Raw genomic sequence first — 16,639 nt, 5'->3', positions numbered from 1 at the left:
CACTCATCAGCTTCCAGAAATAGAGTCTCTAGGGCACCATAAGAACAGAGGCACTATTAGAGCACAGTGAGAATGAGGCATAGGCCAGGAGATGGTTTTGGAAAGGTGTAATCAGAGTGATTGCAAGCAGAATAGCAGCTGCATTAGGTCAGACTAAAGGTCCCCTTGGCACTTCATCCCATCTGACAGCAGTAAAATGCAGAAGCCTTAGGAGCACACACCAAAGCTGCACCAGCCAATAAAACACTCCCCCTTTTAGGCAAGCCAAACCCACAATATCTTGCTACAACACAGGAGTTTCTTCCCATGGAAAGAACATCACAAGAGCTGTGTGTGTGTGTGTGTGTGTGCACATGAGTGTGCATCAGTGTGTGCAGCTGCAGGGGGGCTGCAGCCCCAGGGTGTGTGTGCACATGAGTGTGCATCGGTGTGTGCAGCTGCAGCCCCAGGGGGTGTGTGTGCACATGAGTGTGCATCGGTGTGTGCAGCTGCAGGGGGGCTGCAGCCCCAGGGTGTGTGTGCACATGAGTGTGCATCGGTGTGTGCAGCTGCAGGGGGGCTGCAGCCCCAGGGTGTGTGTGTGCACACATGAGTGTGCATCGGTGTGTGCAGCTGCAGGGGGCTGCAGCCCCAGGGTGTGTGTGCACACATGAGTGTGCATCGGTGTGTGCAGCTGCAGGGGGGCTGCAGCCCCAGGGTGTGTGTGTGCACACATGAGTGTGCATCAGTGTGTGCAGCTGCAGGGGGCTGCAATGCCACAGGAGCCAGGGGCAGCTCCCAGGCACAGCAGGGACTGAGCCCAGCCCCTGCAGAGCCGCACCTTGCATGGACACACTGAATGGATCCCAGAGCAGACCTGGTCCTGCCCAGGCAGAGAGGTGGTGCTGGGTTTGTGGGGTGTCAGGTGCCTGCTGGACCTGGAACCACAGAGCAGCACAGCTTTGCCTTCCTCAGGCTTCCTTTCCCTCTAACAGACACCATCACCATCAAATTATTGTTCATCCACATCTGAGTGACTGGATTGAATGGATGGGGGGCAAGAGGAAAAGCAAAAATAAACCACACACCTATGTATCAGCTTTCCAGGGGCTTCATTCACAAGGCCTCCATTTTCTATAGGTTTGCCTTCCTTTGCAGATGGACTGTCTGTATCTGAGAGGGTGAAAAAGTAAACATGGAAATGGGTTAGGCAAAGAGACACAAGCATTTCATTTCAATCCTGATGGCCAGTTACAGTCTTAACGTGCAAACAAAGCAGGGAGCACAAGTTATTTACAGATAATAACAGAAAATTGACCAGGTGAACAAATCAGTTTAGTTAAACTCCCAACAGGGTTAATTGCCAAGACAGGGAACATTTATTTTTCTAGCAAATGTAGGTCAGTAATAATGTAACATAATTATGAGGACATATTTTATGTTCAAACATGCAATACCAAGTCACATGTGACCCACTCCATGGAAACAAACCCAACACTCCAGCCACTCCTTTTCAAACCACAGCTTCTACACAGTTATAAATTATTTTTATTTTAAAAAGCAATGAGAAGACATTCTATAAATGATGGAGTGAAGCTGTACGAACAGCAGCCATGTGCTAGTAACTTTGAGTCTTCCTGCAAAGTTGAACAAGAAGAAATGTGCAAAATCCTGGCGTTTTAGGCAAAATCCTGGTGTTTCAGGCAACTGCAGGAATCAGATGACTTTGAGCAAGAAATCTTTCCATGAGTTGCTATCCCACAACATCTTGCTTGTACCAAGATGCAGCACACACGAGACCAGAGCCTAAAACACTCCAGAAAATGTCAGCTTGAAACAGGAACCTTTTCTGAGCAATTTAATTCAGTGTAGTAGAGTGCCATGTGTAAAACTAGGTTCAGCTTATGTCAATTTTCCCTGTAAAAACCAAATGCCTGCCTCCTATAAAGTTATCTGTCAGTAAATGGAACTCTATTTTCATGTATGGAAGTTAATTTGGAATTTGCAACAAAGAGTTCTGTGTTTTTGAAGGATCTGTGTATTGTTCATGCAAAGGTATTGACCTGAATATACTCAAAAGATATTCAGGAAAATTTGTGCAAATCTAGAGTCTGACATTTGCATGTCTTTATACAAAAGCAAAATATATGCCTAAAACAGAATCATCCACACATTAAGTGTGGACCGCTTTCCTTTCTGTGTCTGGAAACTGAATATTAGTTCATTACTTTAACAACCCAAAAATAAATTGTTCAGCGTGGTCTTAAAAAGACAAAAAGCAGAACACATGAAAAAGTTCAATTATTTAGTTCTTATTTATGTGAATAAGATCAAACCTAGATGGGACTGCTGGTTATTTTAAGCCCTTGACAGCACTTGTTTTGAAAGGTTCCCATATGAAAACCAGCAAGCATTCCAGCAACATACTGCTTTAGAACATTGCTGAAGAAAACAAAACCACAAATAAACCATCCTCCCCCTAAAAGCTCAAATCTGATTTCATGTTGTAGGCTATGAAGATTTCTTGCTTATACTGAATTTAGCTCTGAGAACAAAAAAATGCTCAAGACTGCCACAGTAAATCTGACATACACACTCAGGTACAAGCCCAGTAGTGAGGGTTCTCCCAGATAGCCAGAAATGATGAAAGGGAACAGCAGTGAGCAGTGAATACACATTTGAGAACAAAAGGACCCTCAGGGCTCAATCCTGACTGATGCTTCCCTTGGTACACTCACTACATTTCTAAGTCCAGGGTGTACCTATAAAACTAATTTAAAGTTTCCTCATGGAAGCCTGAGACACAGAATTGCTGCTGCTGAGTTACCGACAAGCTGCCACACAACCAAGGGCAGGCAAACCATGCAGATACCTCCTATGCACTGATAAAATTCCTCTAAGAATGACTCAGGCTCTTGTAAATAAACTGCAGTACTCATGTTACTCCAAGGCAAGCACTAATGCAAAGGCCACATGGCAAACAGTTACCTGTTTCCAGAGGTTGAATCGTTCCTTCTAATGAAGGATCTGACTCTAAAAGCACATATAATTAACTTTTTAACACACTCTACCATTTTCAATCTTTACAACCTCACATCCAAGCAGAATAACCTAAACCACAGAACCCAAGGCTGAAGCAAATTTGCTGAAATGGATCTATTTTTAATCCCAAGCCACAAGCACAGTTTTCCCACACAGAGGAGCCCCATGAAGGTGAGGATGGCAAGGCAGCACACAGACAGGGGGAACCCTCAGGAAGCCCAAAGGGAGAGGGAGGCTGGGAGGGACCAGAGCTGCAGCCAGACCCAGGGGCTGGCTGGGACAAGAGGCTTTCCCAGGCCTGGAGCAGCCAGAAAGCACCAACCCACGGTGTTCCCAGGCTGCCAACAGAGCTGCAGACACCAGGGAGCCTCTCTCGGACAGTGGGAGTGCAGATACCCTCCAGCCAGCTCAGCCTGGCTCCATCTCACACTGCTGGGCTCCTCCAAGAGCCTGGGACTCCCAGCAGCAGTGACCTTTCACACATTCAGTAAACATGGATGTTATCCCTATGAATCACACAAACAATGCCTCTCCTTTTCACTTTCTACCACTGGCAGAAGATCACTTGACTAGAACTGATGAACAAATTCACTGCAAAGAGGCCAGCCCTGTGATAATCCCCTCCAGATCACCACAGTGGCAATGAAGTTAGAAGTGCCTCTTATGAGAAAACTGCAGAGAACCCGGGCAAAAGTTAAAGCACTGGCTCACTTTCCAAAAGAAGGTTCAGTAATTAAATGGAAAAATAAAGTAATTTAGTTTAATGAAAAGGATTTCAAAACCTACTTTTCCACATTTGAAAATGGGAGGAGACAAAGACTAAGAGAACAAGGCTATTACATGAGGCAAATCTTCACATTAAAGTGAAGTTGTTAACTGCCTAGGGAAGCACAGAGAAAGTTAATTTGCCTATGAATTTCACACAGGCTGAAGACTGCAACAAGTCTGACTGTGCCCCAGGCAGCTACAGAGGCACCTACAGAAAACACCCAGAAGTTAAGCTGCCCCCAAACTCGTGTCACACTTCACCCCAGCCAGCAGAGTGCAGGCACCCCTGGCACATCTCAGTGTCAGGAAATCACCACAGGCCATGAAGAAAACAGGCTGGAGGCAAAGACTCAGTTCCCCTATTAAAATCCAATACTGTAACTGTCTGTAGATAAAAGAAAAATAAATCTGAAGTGTATTCCTGTACCAGTGCAGCTCTACAGCTGTTCTGTAAAGCAGAAGCAGGAGTCAAGGACAGCAGCTAGAACACTGAGCTGCTTCCTCCTCCTCCCCATCCCCAAAGGAATCAGTTGCATAGAGAAGACACATGTTATCAGAGACAGGAAGGGTGTATAATAAACCCCAGCTGGCCTTTTGCAGTCTCACTACCATCTGAATTTTGCACTGAGAGGAAATTTTACTACAGGTCTGTTACACATTTTCCTGATTTTAAGAAAGAAGGTGTGTTTAACCTCACAACCTTCAACATCCTCAAGAAATAAGCACCTCTACCTACATAAGCAATGACAAGAAACAGGAATTCAACTTTCCTATCAGTACTGCTCTTTTTCCTGTAACAGGACTCCCTTACTAACATGACAGACAGCAAGAGAGTTTATTTGTGAGCTTACCACTGTTCTCCATGGTTTGTTCAGCATTAGCATATGTACGGAGAAACTCAGCAAAGGCCCCATCCTGCTCCAGCAGCTCCTGGTAAGAGCCCATCTCAGAGATTTCTCCATCAGTCATTACCAGAATTGTGTCCATCTGAGGCAGGTAGTTGATTGCATGGGTTACCAAAACCCGGGTCTGAAAGGCAAAGGAAAAATAAAGGGTTTCTGTAATCTCAGATTAGTGAATACCATGGTTGGACTACTGCTGTTTACTGCTTGAATTCTGTGTATAACAGAACAGCAATGAGGGATGGGCATGCAGAATTTTAAGAGAAAATTGTCTTGATTTTTCCATCAAATATTTTTGAATTACAGAAACCAAAGCACCTTTCACTACAAAAATGTCAGTGCTTTATAAAAGTCCTCTAAAAATTGCAGAAGAATCCTTTCATTTTTCAGCTGTTAGAAACAGAAATCTAAATATGCAACTTGACAAACTTGGAATCATTTGAACTCAGCCAAGAAAAAGCATTCTCTAGAGACATTATAACATACTTTATTTTTCAGGAGTCCTTTTGGTCCAATAACTTTTTCAAAAATATGTTTCCCAACATGAGCATCAACAGCTGATAAAGGATCATCCAGTAAATAGACATCTGCATTGCAGTAAACTGCCCGAGCCAGACTGACTCGCTGCTTCTGTCCTCCAGACAAATTCACTCCCTGAGGAAACAAGAAAACAGGAGCCTTTATTTACAGCTGAAAGCAGATGTCTTGCTACAGTTCATAAAAGACACAAGTCACAGGTGGTTTATTTAAATCAGAGGAAATTCAACATTGCATGAAACAGATCTTCATAAATAATTTCAATACCACAATAGCATAAGCAACCAGTCACAATCCTCTTGCAGAGAAGCACATCTCTTCTGCTCTCACTGTCAGTGAAGGGCTGGCCAAACCAAAAAATAGTGTTTGCTAGTCCTGAAAAGCAATTAACCCTGACTGGCCTGCCTAGCTCTGTACATTCAGAGCTGCTTTTCTTCTCAGCTGTATTTCTGCAGTGCTGCCTCTGATTTAAGAAACAAACTCTGCTCCCACTGCACACTGTGACTGGCCTGCTGACCACCAAGGTAAAGCTGCACCTTTGCTGCAGGTGGGGCTGTCAGCTCTGTGCCCAGCTGGGAGAACTGAGCAGGAGAGCAGCAGCTCAGAGCCCCCAGCAGCCACAGCCCCTGGCACAGGGACAGCAGCTCCTGCTCCACAGCTCTGCACCATCCATGGATGCTCCCAAAGCCCACACCAGGCTTGCTTTGGTAACCAAGGGCCAGATTTGGGGTAACGGTGTTCTTGTGGACTGGGATTTGGATTTTTTGGAAGGGCTGGGGTTGGAGAACTGTTTGCTTCTTTTGAACAAAACTGAAATGTTCAGAAGACTTTTGTCTTTTTGTTTCTGTATATTTTTTCTGCTCTATAACCGTGGCAACTTAGAAACTGTCACTACAAGATGGTTTTATATTTGTAACTGAGCACAGGATTCCGCCCCTTTCAGGCTTAAGGAGAAGGAAAACACCGTGTTCAAATCTGCCTCTTATTCTAGAGGATTCCTGCTCTGAAAATTTTAAAATTCAATACAACTTTGAGATAAAGTAAAATAAGAGTCACACAGCCTTAACTACAAGCAACAGTACTGTTATGGTGGAGTGGGCACTGAAATACCTTTTCTCCAATTTCTGTTTTGTCTCCTGAAGGAAGAATCTCTATATCAGGCAGCAGGGCACAAGCCTCAATCACACGCTTGTAGCGGCTCTCACTCAGCTCCCTCCCAAAGATAATGTTATCTTCCAGAGTTGCATTTTGGACCCAGGCTTGCTGGGGAACGTAGGCTACAGAGCCCTGCAAGAAAAATAAAAGTTCAGTATACTTTAGACTAAGAGTCTGCACAGAGAGTCAAGGCACAGCAGGGCTTTGTGAGGCAGGCAGCGCTAATCACCCCACAAATTAACTACGGTCATTTCCAAACAAAGCCTTTCTTGGGCTCCAGCCTCCTCCAAAATGTTATTTTTATAATCCTCTCTACAAGTGAATGTAACAAAGTGCACTGGTGGAAAATAAAGGGCTTCAAACAAAATACGATTAACATAAACCTGGAGGAAACATTTGTTTAGAGGACGTTTGCACAATCACTGCATGTCAAAAGTCATTACTTCTTTCATATAATTATAAATTATGTTGTGCACAAAAGAGTTTAATCTGGAATGCAAGTGTTTAACAAATGTACCCCGGCCAAGAGATTTCTGTAGAAAGCAGAGGAAGTGGTTTCCATATAAAAGTCACTTCAAAGGAGGAGACTGAGATAAAGCAGAGTATTTTGCTTTGTGTATCAGCTGTCTTCTCTTTCTGCACTCATAATTAGTGACTCAGATCGCAACTAGTTTATTTTTCCACAATAATTCTGAAGGTGGCCAAACCTACAGACTTTTAAATGCAGCAGATTTGTTTTGTTCTTAAAAGTAATTTTATTTCCAGGTCATTTTTTCTCTGTTAGCTCTGTGCAGCACTGATGTCTAGGAAAGAACAAACTGCAGCAGCAGCTTTTCCACGTTCAGGTGTCTGGGTGCACCCTCTCCTTGCAATTCTCTGATGTCTGAGAAGGCAGAACCCAACACTGCTCTTCCTCAGAGAATATTTAACAGGGTCTCCCCATCTCATACCCAGACTCACCAGAGCACTCACCTTTGAGTGCTCCAGTGTTTTATTTGGCTAAATCTGACACCAACAGATTTGGAAGCTATTGGATAAATGACACAGAGTGCAGGCTAATGGATATACATGGTTTGCCAGGAAAGCAGGCTAAGAAGTGCGTTTATTTGCAAGTCTGTCTCTTCCCTCCTCACACTTTCTTGGAAATCTAGAATCCCTCTGGCAATACCCACAAACAGCTGAACAACTCTGCAGACGTGTCACACCTTGACCACCACGTAGCCTTCCTTCTTGTCCATCTCCCCCAGCAATGCAGACAGCAGTGAGGACTTTCCACAGCCAACTTGACCAACAACAGCCACCAAGGAGCCTTCAGGAACAGTGAAATTAATGCTGAAATAAAGTGCACACAGTTCAGCCTTGCTTGCTGGCACTCCCCAGTAGTTAAACAGTCAGTTGAACAGCCCATCTACAGCACGAACCATCCGGTGCAATGTGAACACCCTCTGCAAACACTGACTCAGCACTGAAACCGTAACTGCCTCAAAACCCAAACCCCTCACTCAGAAAGCACCAAGCTCTCCTCAAACTTAGAATACAGAACATAATATGCAATTAGTCTGAAGGGGAAGAAAACAGAAAGAAATAAAGCACTGTGACCCAATCTCACCAGGATTTCTCTCAAGTGTTCTATGAACACAAATGTAAATACAGCAAATTTTTGTCCCAAAGAATTTGCCATTTAAGGCCCAAGTGAAAGCAACCAAAGTTAAGGAAGGGAGCAGGGCCAGGGCAGACACAGCCTGTGGCTGCATCACTGTTTGCTTTCTGCAGCCCGGGATCAGGGACAGCAGAGTGCACTGAGAATCAGCTGTGGAATGGAGCCTGAGGACACAAACAGGAGGGAGCAGAGCTGGCTGAGAGGGGCTGAGCTGGCTGCACCCTCTAGATGGAGCTCAGCCCATCTGCAGCAACAGCCACTGCTGAAATCCCCTGCAGCTCTCTCTGCCCTCATCCCTACCTCTCCTGCGACCTCCCCTCGTGCATTCCATAAACGCAATAAACTGTAAATCCCTCCAGTTCATAAAGCTCTAATTTTAAAAATATTTATATATAGAACTGATGTTATTTGTTCTCTTTCTTCATGGCAACAAATTCTTCTCCATATGTACTTTATAATTCAAGTATAGATCATCTATGGTGCAGCAGGATTATGGAATGGAATAAAGAGCACCAATCTTTACCTGTTCAGCAAAGGGGGATCAGTTTTGGCCCAGCTAAATGTTGCATTCTTCACAACAATGCATCCTTCAGCTGCAAAGATAAAACTCATATTTATAAAAGTACCAATGCAAACAGCTAAACTGAGTGCTCACAATTCAAAGTCAATCCAAACACACATGGGCAGAGGTATAAAGTTACTTTTTCAAAAGAACAACAACCCGCTGCTTGCCAAAAACTAGTGTTCTGCTTTTACTGAATTTGGCAAGACAGCAGAGGTCCCAAGATTACCCTTTGAGCAATCAGGAGGTACATGAACATCAGCTACACACACAGATATCAACTAATTCAGCTGCATCTCCAGCCCTGCCAAATCAGTTGTGGAGGGGAAAGAAACTATCTGAGAAGGAAGAAGAACCTGTACATAATTTTCACTTTACAAACTCTCTTCTCTGTTTTCTGTCTCAAATTTATCAGCAAAACCCACCAAAAATGCAGTAAATTTGTTTTAGCAAGCAAAAGAAACCACCCAGAACCTGCACACACTGATTTGCATAGAAACTCACCCTGTTTGATGGGACCCCTGACTATGCTGTCTGGATCCAACTCCTCATGGGACAGGAACACCCTGAGGCGCTTCAGGGAGACACTGGCCTGCGTGGAAAAGGGTGCAAAACACTTTATACTCTGCTCATTACCTTTATGTGCTCACTGTTTTGTGCCACATACACATTATACCATTATTATGCACTCCCAATCCCTCCTTAAATCCACTGCATAGTTGGTTGGATAGCCAAACTTTCACTGCCCAACCCCCAAGAAATTTGTGGGTGATGGAAGGAACACCTTTCCACCACAACTGGGATTATTTCACCAGCACAGCACTTAACACACAGGAACTGCAAGGTCCCTTCCAGAGGTGCCCACATTTCCCCTGTGCTCATTCTCCAAGCAGGGGGATGTTATCTTTCCACCCAGGGCCTCCTCCTGCACACAGAACACCTGTTAACGACTGAAATCTTACTTCTACAATGTTGCTGATGACCATAGGGAGCATGTTCAGTGGGAACCTGAGGATGTTGAATAACGCCAGGGAAACAAAGGCCTTCTGAGCATCCAAGATGTTGTTCTCGTCTATGGTGACATACACAGCAAACGTGGACAGGGCCACCTGAAACCAAGGGCAAAGGCTGCAGTGAGGGTCATGTCTTAAAGCCACCAGGTCAGGAGCACAGTGTGACAACTGCAATCATACTATAAATCAAAGAAAGAGCAATGTTCTGATAACTTTCTGGTCCTGACAACACTTTTTGCAAAACAAACATATGATTAAAGTCTGCTGTCGTAAGAAGTTGATGGCTCCTCTTTAAAAAGAGCCAAGTGCTCACCTTCCTCACACAGCAGAAGTGAAACCACAAACATTCCAGGCTATTTGAGGTCACACAGCAGCAGAAGGGAAGTAGAGAAATTATCTTTTTTCCTGATCTCTTTCAGTTTTAAGACACTCCTCAAAGTATCAGATATTGGATCAGTAACATATATTGGCAGAAAAGTTAGAAGCACCCCAATACTAACCTGTTTATAGTTTGTATAGACTACTACAACCCTAGATTTCCAAATACAGCCCACTTTATCATGGACAAGAAACTTGCAATGTTATTGCACTACAAAGATGAAGCCTTTTCTGTTTTGAACTGTTTCAGTTTCATACTGAACAAGGAAATTACACTGAACCACTGTTATCATGAATCATAAGCTATAAAAATAACACAAAAAATCCATACACTTTTTTTTTAAAATGTATTGAATATATTACAGTAAAATAAAGCAAACTAAGTAAAACCAGATGTTTGTTTTCACAACTATTCCCTTCATAGTTTTATCTTTCATGATAATACCCTCACACCTCAGGATATCACAAGATCCAGCTGTTTTTTCCCACAGACTGCCAATTAAAATAAGAAATCAAAGTAGATAAACTTCTGGCATCCTCCCTCCTGAAAGACTTGAAATAATGAGCTCCCCAGGTAAGTCTCATCTAAGCACAGCATCCACTGAAGACATCAGAGTTTCTGTTAACAAATCTGGCTGCTGTGAAGACATGGATTGCTCTGGGTGCAGCAGCTGACTCAGCTGTGCCTTGTACAGTAGCTTGTTTGTACAGCCCTTAGTTTGGACAGCCCTGTCCCAGGGAGAAAGCCCTCCCATGGAGATCAAAAACAAGACAGGGCCAAAGAATAACCTCCCAAGCAGCATGTCTGCACTCTTGTGTTAGCAGCAATGAGTCTGAAATTCACCCTCAGCAGCACACAGGGCAGCAGGGGAGGCACTGCAAACCCAGCGGGTCCTGTTGACTAAAACAATGACTAAAAACTCTGGCCTTGGAAATGGGAAGAAGTAGAGGAAATAAAAGTTTTCAAGGTCAAAAGTGCTTCCAAACAGACAATAATTTTTTTTTTTAGCAAAATATTAAAAAAAAAAACCCAAAAATCCAAGCAACAAGATGCTGAAGAGCAGCCTTGCCCTCCGGGTTGTGCCCCAGCAGACCCAGTGCCACACACCCACCCCTGTGTGTATTGGGACATCCCACCAGTCTGCCCCCCCAGGCTCCACCATCAGCACTGGGGAGTCCACCTGCAGGGTTTTATTTAGAAATTTCATTTAATAATGTATTTATATTCAGATAATCCCAGACTTCTTTTAGAAAAGCATTCACTCAAGAATGCGGCTGATGCTTCTCTGCCTTTCATCACGCCCCGAGCATAATGTAAACACTAAAAATGTTTGCAGGGAAGGAATCTGAGACTGGAAAGTACACTTAAACACCTCCAACTGGAACAGCACATATTTTATCCTAATGTAGTCATGGCTTTTAATTGTTCCTGCAGACAAGAGCAATGGCCCCTCATTCTAATAGGGCCTGAAGCAAATTTGATGTGATCTCACTCTTCTCTCCCTTGCATTAGGTGAAATGTAAGCTAACCACAAACACAGGAGGGATGTTTGGCATATCATGGATTTTTATTTTTTTTTAAGTAAGAATTTGAAGCCATCTCAGGCCACACAATGGTTTTTCCTTTTGCACATGGTTCTTACACAGATGCTGGGAGAATCCCAGCCAGAGGCACTCCTGGAGCCCAACACCCCATTCAGTCAGGAGCTCTTGTAGAAGGACCTGCTGCTGCTCAGAAACACACTGAAATAAGGGATTTTTTTTATTCTCCTATATCTGACCATACATTTCATCTGAGATTCCTCAAGTACACTACTAAAAATAGGAGGGGATGCAGAGGAGGTTTTTATTTCCAATACTTGGACATTAACTTCTAGAACACATCCAACCTGGCTGTTAGTGAATTTCAAAGAAAACAGTCATGCCTTTCCACAGAGAAATGGACCCCTAAGTGTCCAAGGACCCCCCCTTCTGGAGGGCATTTTGGCTTAACTCAATAAAAAACAAAATCAAAAGAAGTTCTCAAGTGCTGCCTTGGAAAGCACAATCCCAAAAAGGAGAGAAGACTTCTAGATTTGTTTCACTTACCAAAAACGGAGCACAAACCCAAGTGAAGGTTGCCATTGCAGCAAGGTAAGCAGATTTTTTTAGGACTTTGAGTTCTTTCTGTCTGATCTCTAATACCTTCTCTTTAAAGGCTAATTCCCAAGCATAAAGTTTCAGAACTTTAATCCCATTGAGAATTTCATTCATCAGCTTAATTCTGTTGTCTTTGCTCTTCATTTGAGCCACCTAAAAACAACATTGCAAAAAATAATTAACAGAGCACAATACTTGGCAGAACCTCAAAGTTCTGAGCTTTCTATTTTGCAATGGCAAATTTACCTCATTATCATCAAAAGCTTACTTGCTTCCCAAGCAGGAAATCTGAGATACTATCTGAACAAACAAATATGCAGAATTAACAAGATGTTTTAAACCAATTAAAAGAATGCTTCATGTAACTACAAATCCAAAGCAAGATCAAAACAAGTGTGGCACTGGTTTAAATGTGATTAACCGTGCAACAGGGAGCCCTGGGACTCAGGTACAATATGCAGTTAAAAAATAAACCAGTGTAAGATGTGCAGCTTGCTTCTAACCTTAGACCAAACTTTATTTTGCTTTATTTTCAGCACTATCAATGGCTTTTTTCTTCTTCATCTCTCCAGGAAACAAACACATCCTGGAAACATGAATATTTCATTCATGGCCATTAGGTTCATTAGGCAGACAGCAGTTTACTTTTGCACTTTAGTTTTAAGGCAAGTTAAAAACTGAACTAATTCCTAATAATTCAATCACTGGACATCTCATGAAGCTGTCTGAAGTGCTACCTTGGCCTTCACTACTGCAGGTTTTTAGACCATTACATACAGATAAGCTGTAAGGCTGAAAAATACACAAGTTTGTTTATTCTGAATACACAACCCCTCTGACCTTTCTTTCCCTTCCATTTTTTAAGGGCTAGTTAGAGGGATGGGAAAAAAAATAAGAAAAACCCTCCAGGAACAAGTCAAAGAATAGATGTATCTTAAAAGCACTCTATAGAGATGCTAACCTGATAGGTTTTTGTCTTCATTGCCATCACAGCATTTATTGGAACCAGAAGGATCATGACAGCCACACCTGCCAGCACTGAAGGACCTAAATTCTGAAAAGCACATCATTGTAAGCATTTATTCAAACTAATTTTTTAAAATATTAGCTCAAATCACTGCATACATTACAGAAAATCATTCTGAATTAGGCTTTCAGCTTGGGAGAAGAAGAGAAGGATCACGTGGAGGCTTAGGTTAATATCTATATATTTTGACTCTTGAAAGAAACATATATTTTTATATATATATATAGCCCTCATGTAGGAGTACATATAGATCAATCTCTCAAATGTATCTCTACACACACACAAATATGTTTTAACAGTTTGCACTTTTTGCTGATTTGTCTTCTCTTCTGAAGAAGAGTCAGCCCAGTGCTTTGTGAACCAGAAACAGCAACATCTCAAATGTTACTCTGAGCACAGAGCCAAGACCACTTTTATTTAAATCAAGGGACAAGTGAGATCCTCCAGGTGCTGCAGTCCCCCCAAAGATAATAGTTCCTCTCTGCATTCTCCCCATATGAACTCAGAAGTGCAAATTCAGAACCTCCTGACAGCAGCGACAACAGCAGCTCTGAATGGCTTCTTAATAAACAGCATTTTCTCCTCACTGCTGCACACAAAGGTCTGAACAACAGGTGTGTGTGGGCACAGAATCAGGGAAGCAGCACAGTGCCAAAGCCAACACAAGGAACAACACACAGTGCTCACCCTCCACAGCAGGTACAGCGCCAGTATCACCTGCAGAGGGGCAGACCAGATCATGTTGATGTAGGTAGCCAAGTCCATGAATCTCTGAGCATCCACAGACATCAGATTCACAATCTCACCCACAGTAGAAGTCTTCCTAGCAGAATTTGTGATAACAAGAGCCTACATGAAGGTAAAAAAGCAAAAAACAATTAAAACAACATGAGGACAGACTTAGTCATTTGTATTTTATCCACAGAAGTCAAATGCTTTACACAACTGCATCTTTTAAATCACAAGTAATAATTTTCCTCCTTCATATTCTGTTCACCCTGTACATCCTGCAAAATGCAAGTTGAACAGTTTGAATCAATCAGCTGGGTTTAAGTTAATATAGAATTAAAGTCAACAAGCAAACTTGGGGGTATGGGCTGGTGGGTTTATTGCTTGGGGGTATTGTTTACCTGGTTTGTTACTTATTTTTGTTTTAGTCTAAGTGGAATCTCCACTTCTTGTGACACATTTTCCTCACACACAGCTATCAGTTCACAGTTTTCTAAAATGTTCCAGCTTATTCTAAGATGGCACTGCTGGTAAATCCCAAAGGAAGCTGTATATGTAGATGCATCTTTAATTTTTGCACCAACTGAAGCAATGCACACCCCAAGTCTAAATGAGGAAAGTTTTCTTACTTGGCAGTGAGAAGAAGAATGTTAAGCAGTGAATTAGAAAACTGCCCTGGCTTAAAGGCTTTTATTTATAAATTAGACATGCTCTTATTTCTATTAAGAGTTAGGAATCAGCATACCAGAGTCTCCTATCTTATTACTCAGACTTAAGTGATGCATTCTCACAGTCACAGATATTGCATACTTGTAGTCACAGTATTGTTACATATTTAAAGAACACCTACCTTTCTATAAATTACACCAACAATGGCTGTTTTGAGCCTCATTCCAGTTACAAAGCAAATATGAAAATACTGGTGAAGGATCAGAGTCTGAAGACAGGCACAGACAAACAGCAGTACTGTATAAAAGTAGCCCTGCCAGTTTGGGGCAGCCTTGTTGTTTACAAAGTTGAGCAGCAATCTGTGGAGAGAGAAATGAGGTCTCTTGATAGATGGAAAACAAAACCAAATGTCATGGTTGCAGCCTTGGGTTATCCCAAACATTGCACAGGTCATGCAAGCACCTGAAGTACCAAACTTCAACAAAACACTTCAGCAAACTTCTTAGAAACTGGAGATCACTTGGTATGAGCATAGATCACTCCCTCCTCAAGGTACCAGTGTGAAACCTCAATATCACATAGCTCACATGTACAGCATTCTCTTGGGTACACTGAGAAGCCTCATAGCCCCTGCAGCAGAAACACAACCACCTGCAGCTCCTTTACTTCTCAGCTCAAAGCAACACAACCCTCCCAGCTCCTCAGCTCTCTGTGGAACCACACACTCTGATGTGTAGGCACAGAATAATTACAGGTTAGCACTGAGCAAACTCTCCTGCTACAGCTGATTGTGTTCCTGCTCTGCCTTCCCGGTGCTGAAAAGGAAAAGAAGTTAAACATTTATTGCATGATGTTGTAATTTGAAAACCAATGGACTGAAATCATGTTTGCTCCCTTTTATGACATCTCTTCCTCATTGTATCAGCTGAAGGCAAAGCAGTTTGGGGAGTGAAATACCAGCATGTCTTAAAACCTGTTCCCAGACATTTAATACAATAAAAAATATAAGGTCTTACTTCAGAATTTCCGGGCCTGCAAACATCAAGAGATCATGTGCAGCTTTAAAAAGGAAGCTCATGAGAAAATATGGTCCAAAGGTTTTATATAACACCTTGAATAAAGATGCTTCAGGGCTCTTCTGAGATGGTTTTATAATCAAAGCTTCAACCTCTTCTGTCACATCACCATTTGAGTCCCCTGATTTTTGCTGCTTTTTGGGAGCATATAACATGTTTGGTGGTTGCCTGAAAAAAGATCAGGTAGAGAATGTAGCCTTTATTCAAGCATAAAGCCAACTGGAAAAAGGTTCCCTGTACAAATGACATGTAAATGAGCTGCTTATTTTGATTCTTAACAGCTGAACTGAGTTTTACTGTCAAATGTATTTAATCATACAACAACTAAATGAACTGGCTGCTCAGAAATGGTTCTTTGCTTGGATAGGTAACATTCCTGGAAATCTCTCCCTTAAGCCTGCCCTGGGGAATGAGGAATAGAGCTGTAACTCATAAGCTTGAAGAGCAGAGGACATTATTATCCTAGAACCCAGTGTACTGAACTTTCATCAAAACCAACACTTCACTGTCCCACCAGAGTTAACAGACTGAAGCCAGGTTAATGCCAAGACATCCCCAATGGACTGAACACATTCTTTTATTACATCTGGCTTATACTAAACTGCATGCTCTGAACTTCTGAGGACAAGCTGGATGTAAAATACACTGTGTGAGCAAGCACACCATTTCCCTTCAATGAAAAGGTGCTCCTATTTGCTGCAGCCAAGGATGATGAAAGTAGGATGGGGACCACAGGCATGCAGGCTTTCTAATTTTAGTCATCTGGCTGAGATGCTCAGACTCCCTATATAGTCAAAAGAAGGGAATAAGCTGCTCACTTTGACACCCTGAACTACCCTCCCGAGGCTTTGCCAACTACAGAGGGAGCCCAAGCTCCCAAATCACACCGCAGAAGTTTGTGTGCAAACACTCCCTGCCCAGGGGAAAACCACACATCAAAAGTCACAGTAACGAGTTTTGGATCATGAAAGATGAAGAGAAAGTCGATGCAGCTCTTCATAAA

At 42.6% G+C, this 16,639-nt stretch overlaps 1 protein-coding gene across 1 annotated transcript in view; it reads right to left on the bottom strand.

Annotated features, from left to right (window-relative positions):
* ABCC1 (ATP binding cassette subfamily C member 1 (ABCC1 blood group)) overlaps nt 1-16,639 on the bottom strand; it is a 46,505-nt gene that overhangs the window by 12,755 nt on the left and 17,111 nt on the right. The window contains exons 8-20 of the mRNA XM_064725800.1: nt 15,577-15,804; nt 14,742-14,919; nt 13,850-14,011; nt 13,097-13,189; nt 12,085-12,288; nt 9,568-9,714; nt 9,110-9,197; nt 8,567-8,636; nt 7,589-7,715; nt 6,339-6,515; nt 5,178-5,345; nt 4,641-4,818; nt 1,068-1,152 (exon numbers count right to left, since the gene is read on the bottom strand). Coding sequence (XP_064581870.1) covers nt 1,068-1,152; nt 4,641-4,818; nt 5,178-5,345; nt 6,339-6,515; nt 7,589-7,715; nt 8,567-8,636; nt 9,110-9,197; nt 9,568-9,714; nt 12,085-12,288; nt 13,097-13,189; nt 13,850-14,011; nt 14,742-14,919; nt 15,577-15,804 — 1,905 coding nt within the window. The remainder of the gene's footprint in view (nt 1-1,067; nt 1,153-4,640; nt 4,819-5,177; nt 5,346-6,338; nt 6,516-7,588; nt 7,716-8,566; nt 8,637-9,109; nt 9,198-9,567; nt 9,715-12,084; nt 12,289-13,096; nt 13,190-13,849; nt 14,012-14,741; nt 14,920-15,576; nt 15,805-16,639) is intronic.

This window comes from Zonotrichia leucophrys, chromosome 14 (assembly GCF_028769735.1).
Source record: "Zonotrichia leucophrys gambelii isolate GWCS_2022_RI chromosome 14, RI_Zleu_2.0, whole genome shotgun sequence".
In the NCBI taxonomy this organism is placed as follows: domain Eukaryota; kingdom Metazoa; phylum Chordata; class Aves; order Passeriformes; family Passerellidae; genus Zonotrichia; species Zonotrichia leucophrys.
Note: the sequence above shows the minus strand (reverse complement) of the source record. Positions and strands in the feature narration are given on the sequence as shown.